This window comes from Rutidosis leptorrhynchoides, chromosome 11 (genome assembly GCF_046630445.1).
Source record: "Rutidosis leptorrhynchoides isolate AG116_Rl617_1_P2 chromosome 11, CSIRO_AGI_Rlap_v1, whole genome shotgun sequence".
In the NCBI taxonomy this organism is placed as follows: Eukaryota; Viridiplantae; Streptophyta; class Magnoliopsida; order Asterales; family Asteraceae; genus Rutidosis; species Rutidosis leptorrhynchoides.
The window spans coordinates 369,703,904-369,712,933 of record NC_092343.1 but is presented as its reverse complement, the minus strand read 5'-3'; the positions used below and the strand labels follow the sequence as shown (position 1 = coordinate 369,712,933).

Here is a 9,030-nt window from a genome sequence, read left to right as displayed (position 1 = left end):
AGTTTCGGGAGGAGCGCGTCGAAGAGCCATTGTTCCTTCAAGACACAAGAATATCGTTGGTTAGTATTCTTAATAATACCAACCGTGATATGGAATAAGGATAAAGATAAAATTTCCTTAACCCGCCTTAAATTCTTTATGTCATAATGTCGGAACGTCCATGTGAACCACCGTAATATAATTCCGGAAATTATATTACCCTGATTCACATGTGCATTTAACACTACTTCATAAAGTCAAGGTGGCGTGTCAATCAAATTTAACAACGTGATATCAAGATCGAATAAGAGTTAGATATGATAGGAGAGTTCGAGTATAATGCACAAATAGTCAAGTAGTTCCTACTTCGGTCTATATGCCGGTTGTAGTCTAGATTCACTAATGTACCCTATGACTCGGGGTCGACACCAATGAACTCTAAATCCCTACAACCAACGCTCTGATACTATCTGTAGCGACCCGACCAAATCATGTTTGACGGCGCCGACTACTTAGGTCCCGTTACGTGGTCATAAGTCTTTATCATGACGTTTGACCAAAATATGTCGCATTTATTTCATAAGTAAAAGGATGTTTCAAGTTTACAAATGTAGTTCAAAAGACTAGTTACATTACAATGTTTAATTTACGAATGAAACCTATGCGACACAATTTAAAGTAGCCAAAAGGCGCTCCAACTATGCATGTATACTCGACATCCAAGCAAGTATCAAAAGTAATGAGCGGAAGCATGTATCACACAAATGTTCAAGGACCTGAGAAAAACATAGAAATCTGTCAACGAAAACGTTAGTGAAATCATAGGTTTGAGTAAGTAAGTACAAATGAACCACAAGATTTGTAACATCGATATAATAGTAATACATTCCAAAAGTTTGTTTCACAAGCACCCAATTATCAATGCTTAACTTTCCTTCCATAGAACCCCATCACAATAGTGTTAGAACATACACTGTTTCACGAAAATATATTTCATTCGTAAACGGTAGCGAACCGTTTGAATGAGGGTTTGTCAAACCCATATGGATCCATACAACATAAGTTCTCGCTTACACCCGGCAAGTGTAACTAATGATAATCGAATTGAGGATTTTGTTCTAAACTCGTATGTAGAATGGTTGTTTTCCTGTACTTGTGTTCACTTAGTAAAAGAAATGTTTATGTTTTCTCATCCCAAATGTAAGTTCAAAAAGAGTAAAAGTGGGACTATGATCTCACCTTGAGTGCACGTACGAAAAGTACTTCACAAAATAACGTGTGCGAAGGATAGTGCTAGTCTTGACCTAAACAAATAGGTCGTATCAATAACGGTAAACACGATAGGTCAAAGATGTTCAATTAGTCCTATGGCTCGTTACGACTCGATTATGTAGCATGTGAAATCAAATTGTCAAGTTTCATGCAAGATACAAGTATAGAAACAAGTTAGAAAGGTTGCATAATCATTTGGTTAAGTTTGACAAAAAGTCAAACTTTGGTCGGTCAAAGTCAACGAAAAAGTCAACACGTTCGGGTCGGGTCCCGAACTATTTTTCTGAGGTTTTTAATCATATATGAGCATGTTAGAACAAGTTACATGTGAATCGGAGGTGCGTAGCATAGCAAACATTATTCGAAAATCGACAAAGTTGGACAGACCACTATGGCACGCCGCGCGGCTATATGGCGCTCCGCGCCATTACCTGTGCAGAGAATTCTGGCAGTTTTTATGTTTTATGCACGAACCTAACTTCAACCAATCACCATTTATGACCCGCAAACAACCAAAGCATGTATCTTATATCATCGGAAAGGTATTTTGACAAGGAAAACAACTAAACACATTTCATCCATCACATTTACTTTTACAACAACCAAAATCACATTCAAAGCTCCTCATTAAATGCATTCAAGTTCATAAATGAAATTCGATGATTCGGCAACCAATTTACATGAATGATATGCCGTTTCGAAGGTGATCAAGCATACAATACAACCTAACACTTACAAATAACATTTCATGTCATTCAAAGCATCCACAGTTCATTTCAAGTTTATCAAACCTTAATCCAAATCCACCAAAACCAATAATCAAGTTTATGAAGTTTTCTAAAACAACCCACACATCAAATTGAAGCTAGTGCTACTAGTAACACATTTAATACTTGCACTTTACCATAACAACAACATTTAAGCAACCAAATTACCAAATCAAACACACCAAAGTTCATATTCAAGCTAGTTACTTCAAATAACGAAATCGAGCATATAAATCATATAATCATGTTAGACTTGAGCCATAGACACTAATTAACAACTTTATAAGTTAAAAACATCAAGAACACAAAATCTAGTGATTTTAGAAAGTTACCCAAACTTGATGAAATCGGTATTGAATCGAAGAGGAAGATGAGAGGATTCCAAATATGCAATTTGTTTAGATGGATGCTTGCTCGATTTGATTTGGATGATGAATCCTTGAAGTGGTGTTTGAGAAAATTTGTGAAAGTATTAGAGAAAAATGTAAAAGAAAAGAAAAAATGAATGGAGGAGGAAGAGTGTTGACTCTTTGACCTAGTCACCTCTTTGCTCCTTTGTCAAACTTAGTCCCTCAACTTTGGAAACGGGTGCGTGAATTACCTAAACGAGATAATTTAAAACGCGTGTTAACGGAAGATGTTATAAGCATATAACGGAGTTTAAAATAGTATAACGGAAAAGTAAACGGAAAAAGGCGGGATGTTACAAAGTTACTCATAGTTTTGTTTTTAAACATTTCCACAATAAAAAGAAAAAGTGTATACAGCGGAGTGAATATCAGGGCACATTTTCATTCCAATTCATATTGAAAGAAGAGTCCTCCACTTCTAGGTATTAATAATGTTATATAGTGTCTATAATTATATTATTTTTTGGTCATTTGTGATTTTAGCCATTTACATGCAATTTCTCTGCAACATGAATAAGCAAATATACCAACAACAGTAGCTGATTATTAATGTATCCAACATCAGAAACAAAAGACAGAAGATGTTGTAATACCTATATTTACCATCTACAAGCAATATTATAAAATTATTGGTTGTGTTTACCCTTACTACAACTTTTAAGTAAAGTAATTTTTGTTGTTAACCTATTAGCATTTGTTAACAAAATACCAGTGCAACACACGACCCATTAGTATTATTGTGTAAATTTTGTAGTAGTACAGTATGTTGATAAAAGTATTTGTTGTTGGTAAAAGTATTTGTTGCCACTTACTGTATGCAGGTACCTGGTATGCAAACCGCCACATGACAAAAAAAAAAGATATGTTTGAAGTGTATCATATTCTTTTTCATGTCTATTGCATATCATATACTCCAAAATAAAATAAAAGATACGAGTACATGAAACCTTATGTTTTACTTTATTACAACAATTTTTTTAACCAATCTCGCGAATTCGCAGGTCTTTTCCAGGCGAAATGGATGTTAGCCTGTGTTACTATGTTAGACTTTCAATTTTATTTTATATGTATTGTTTTTAGGTTCAAAAAACCTACATTGATTATAAGTCAGGTAACACTAATATTGCAACTGAATCAATTTATTATAAACCTAACAAATACTATACAAGATATAGTGATTCATCTCTCAAACATCTTCGCGAATTCGTGGGTCTATATAATGGGTCAATTCTTGTGACGCGCATGCTAATGAAATAGTTATATATGTATCTATTTAGTATTTCCATCCATGATAAAAAAAAATCATTTAATTTCAGCTTCATATGTACTTTTACTCACAAACATTTCTTATTATAACCCTTTGATGGTCAGATATGTGCAACGTATTATGAGGTCTATTTATGTTATTGAATATATCACAATCCTTTGTGGTTTATCTAATATTGTTTGTTTTTTAATCAACCTAACAAATACTCTAACAATTCTATCATTTCATAAATTCTGCTAAATCGCGGGTCTTTTACTAGTCTATAGTTAATATTAAAATCCTATAATGATGATGTCATTTTTAGGCTAATTCATTTGTTAAGAAAAAATCAAAAAGAAAAAGAAAAAAATCTAAGCATGGTGAGTGATGTAATTTATCTAAATAATTTTGAATTAAAGTTAAATCTTATTATTTAATTATTATTATTAAATCTTATTAATAATTATTTTAATTATTAAAATTAAATAATTATGAATTATTTTAATTAATTATTTTAAATTTGAATTGAGTACGAGAAAGTATAAAAGCTAGGTAGAAAGAAACCAATTCTAAATTTATATTTTAATTTGAACTTTTAAAATAAACGGACAAGCAATGTTATCTCTTATGATTGGATGTGGATTGTTTCATATACATTTTAGGTGTTTGAGGAAATGTTCAGCTGACAACTTTCTTAGTCGGACTCTGTGGTTCCACAGGCCATTAAATTAAATAACTTTAGTATTTACATTCACTTAATACCTAAAACATATCATTAAACTGTTTCCTTTAAACAAACCCGTGGTTCCACAGATCATTTCAATAGTTTTTCTTTATATTTCTAGTTGACTCGGCCATATTGGGTTTATCTTTACTAGCTTTTTGCACTAATTATATTATATTTTCTTCTATTTACTACTATAATAATTATATATATTTCCAATTTACTTGGCAGTAATGGGTTTATCTTTACTAGTTTTTTGCACTAATTTTGATTCCAATAGTTTTATGTAATGGTTAACTTTTTCCGCCAGCTATTGTATGAAAAGTCTAATTCCCCACTAGAAAGACTGAATTACAAAATGTAGGGGCAAAACGACATTGTTCATATTTAAAACTATATTAAAAAAAACTATACACTCTTATAAATCAATGGATTGAATCCTATGTGTCGCCTCCTCCTTCTTCGTGTCCACGTGTCATCCTATGTGTCATATTTTCATTGGTCAGTTACTTTTCTGTATGATGACTTGGAATCCCGCTAGACCAAAATTTGAATTCAAAATCAAGTTATTCGGCGGTTAGAGGCATGAAATTAGGATCTCACATAATTAGTCTCTCAAAAACGATTTAATATTCCACAAATTTAATCTAATTGCGCATACTAGAAACAAAAAATTGTTTTTATCCAAATCATGAATCAAATCTGCATACAATCTGTCTATGGCACAAAGCAGGTATTAAATCAATTTTAATACCGTATCATAAGTTAATGTAATCTATAATCGTTTTCCTTTGTAACGAATCATAATTGTTTCGATCAACTACATGTTATCGAATATGATATCTTTATTACATTTAATCATGTGCGTTAATCATTCTGACCATTACGAATACAATTTTTAATTTTTAATATTACAGGTTATGATTAAATGATTGAGCAGACAGTTTATCGTGCAGATTACTATCGAGTTTTTTGGCCATTTCCAACCCATCAAGGATGTCGGTATTGAATAATATTGATGAAGTTCTGGCCTGTAATTTTGGTTAACTTAATATTGTGGTTTTGTATATTTTGCAGGTTAAAAACTGGAACGTTGATCTATCTGTTAGTGATTATGACGTGCCAGGAAAATGGAATTCATATTGTTTTTACATTAATTAAATTTTGTGTTTAAATAATCTATCGTTACATTTGATTCGTTCCTAACAATACTGTTTTGTTCGAATATTTATTAATGACCTGTGATTGGGTGTAATGTTAGTTTTTAGATATTTTTTTTTATTACAAGTTACAAATATGATGTTGCACGATCGGGTAATGGTAGATACTTGCTAATGAAATTCTTAATTTTTTGTTAAATTTATTTTTAATTACATTTTTGACATTCTATAATCAATTGTGTCATTTGATATGTTCTTGATAAAAATGTTTTGCTAGTGAATTTACTAGCGTATAATTCAACTTTAAACAACGATTATAATTATGGATATTTGAATATTTGCAGATAAATTTTAAAAATAGGTTTGATATTGTGAAGTTGATTATGATAGCTATAAAATCGAGAAAAGATAAGTTTGTGAACTGTCAATTTAAATCGTGTGATCTATCCCAAAAATAACTGGCCATCTGGTTTGAGAAGCTGCATTATATATTTCAATCATTTTCTTTTGTTATATTATGCAACATACTGTTAATCAATTCTTAATTACCACAATGAATACCACTCATATTTTTGGTTCAAAATGGCATCTAATCACATGCTTACAATCAAACAAATCAATCCTAAAAAAGTTTATGTTAATCTCAGGGTCAAGCTATTGTCCATGGAAACAATGTTGAACAAAAATTTCGATCAGGGTCGTGAATTTCTAGACCTGGTAGTTTCTGATGAGGAGGTAATTGTTGTTTAAATATTTATTAAATGAATGTTATATGTTTTTCTATTTTTAAAAAATATTCAATTTTGTTTGTGGTTCATCAACAGGGTGATAGGATAGGTGTTACAATTAAGAATTTCTATAAGGCTAAGTATGGGGCTTTACTGAAAATACTACATAACTACATTATTAGGAATGCTTTTGTTGGTACTAATCCTTTTAAAGGAAGGATTACTCATTGGAATCATGAATCTAAGTTGAATATCAATCACAAAACATCTGTGTTGCCACTTCCAGAAAGTGAATGGAACGGCGATAATGGGTTCAAATTCATTCCTTTTGATGAAATACTTGATGAAAACAAAACAGCAGAGCATGTGACTGCAGGTTTACTTACAAAGTCAACATTATTTACTTTGCATTGTCATTAAAACTATTACGTTAACCAGTAACCTGTTATTTATGGTTTTTTTTTTGTCTTCCAGATGTCATTGGTAGGGTCTCAAATTACAGTTTAGAGAAGCAATATCGCGATGGTGATGATTTGCAGTCAAAATATATTGTGATCAAGTTGAAGCATCTAAAGTGAATTTTTATCATACTATATCTTTTTAATTAAATACTCTATTACAATCTAGTTTTGAACGCATATTTTCTTCAATAATCTTTTTTATTACTGACATTATAAATATTCAATACTTTTATGTATTATTCCAGTGATAATCTTCTATCGTGTACTTTGTGGGGAACCTTCATGAGGGAATTTCAAAAACGCTTGAAGGAAGAATCCGATCAAGAATGTGTCATACTAATCGTCCAGTTTGGCAGAACAAAAAAGCATGGCGGTATTTATTGTAAAAAACTATTCCTCAGGCCAACATAGTTGTTAATTTCTAATTATATTTGTATCAAATAGATGTGACTGTACGTTATGATTGGAACTTCACTCAAGTGTCATTGAATGCTGAAGTTGAACCAAGAAAGGGCTAAAGGTTCTCATTTTGAACAAAGACAACCAACTTTTCAACACAACTACTAATGTTGTGTTCAAAGAAGTATTACAACATTTATAGTTTTTTTTTTCCAGCAACTTATGTTTGTTTAATAGAGTTATCTTATTTTATAATTGTTTCAGTTATAAATTTAATAGCAATCTACTCTTTTTCAGTGTGTACGACTTATTGACCATTTTCTCGGATTAAAGGTTTTAAGTAGATTTCCACCCATGGAACGGTATATTTTCAATTAAAAGATCCTATACATATTATAGTAATAACCTCATAAATAGAATTATGCATCATTATTATATATTGCCAAAAAAAAAAAATATCTACAAAAACTTTTTAAAAATACTTAAGAAATTATTATTTATAAAATATGAAACCAATATCATTATATAATAATTTCCCGTAAAATTTTTACTATAATGGTAGATCAATGTACAATATATTATTGATGACCACTGAATTATTATGTAAATTTCAAACAAAATGTTTTTTTTTACTTTGTCAATCTTTGTAGTTTAAACTATAAACACATCATTTTATCCAACTTGGGCTTTTAGATTATAATTTAAACTTACATGTTGACCCATTAATATTTGAATAAATATATAAAAAAAAATCTTCACATCAATCTATACTTAAATTTCGAAACAAAAAAAGTCGCCAGCCCTCTATATAAGTAAATAACATTTCCTCCAAAACTGATATCATACAAACACAACAAACTGCTACCACAACTTAGATCTGTAAGTATGTTCCAACCTTCTGTAAAACTATTTTAATTGTATTTAAATTTTTTTTCATTAGATCTGTCATTCTCAATTCGTTTTCGTTCTGCAACTTTAGATCTAATTGGATATTTAGTTTGTTACATAATCGTTTCAAAACATATTTTAATTACTATTAGATTTGTAATGTATATAAAGAATAATTATGCATTAGTTTGAACATTATACTGTAAATAGCCGAATTTTTAATATTTACTGCTTCTTCATTTACATGTACAACAGATTTAATGGCTTTAATTTACAAGAAGCAACCTCCACCTTCGTTCATCCATATATTTTCCAGTACAAGTCATCAAGATGTGGTATTTCAATAATTATTATGTTCCATTTAATTATACTTTTGGTTTATATACTTATTTAATAAAACAGACAGTTAATATTGAATATATTTTTTTCTTCCTTTGCCATTAAACTGGTTTAAACTATACTATGATAAGTCACTACCTAAACATAATGTTTGGATCCACACACTTAATGGATATAATGCAAAAGTGAGTTTTAGATATTCTGATCATACTTTACTGCTAAGTGTTGGATTCATTAAGATTATTAATGATCTTAAAATTAAAAAATGATATCCTATACTTTAGTGGTATTGACAAAGGTAATTATGAGTTGGTTATTTACTCAGAAACATGGTTCCAAAGAACTATTTTAACATAACCGATCATTGGGAAAAAGTTATTGAGATTCAACGAAGAATGTTTCAAATGGCTCCTTATAGAAGATTTCCTTCATTTATGGCGTTTATTGGGGATCAAAATCAAAATGAATTGGTATGTTATTTCTACATTAATACATTAACCTTTTACAATATATATTTTTTATACTTAACAATTAGCTTACTGTAATGTTTTTCCTACATTAATTATAAATACCTTAATATTGTTTCAATAACAGACTCTCAAGAAGAACCGTTTGTCTGCATATAAAGCAAGATTGATCCCTAATGGTCACGTTGTC

At 30.3% G+C, this 9,030-nt stretch overlaps 1 protein-coding gene across 1 annotated transcript; it reads left to right on the top strand.

The window, feature by feature from the left end:
* Nucleotides 1-6,140: 6,140 nt before the first annotated feature.
* LOC139875918 (uncharacterized) lies at nt 6,141-7,265 on the top strand. The gene is made up of 5 exons (XM_071863217.1): nt 6,141-6,293; nt 6,383-6,662; nt 6,761-6,860; nt 6,993-7,120; nt 7,192-7,265. Exons 1-5 carry the CDS (start codon nt 6,141-6,143, stop codon nt 7,263-7,265), a joined length of 735 nt encoding a protein of 244 aa, XP_071719318.1.
* The last annotated feature ends 1,765 nt before the right edge of the window (nt 7,266-9,030 follow it).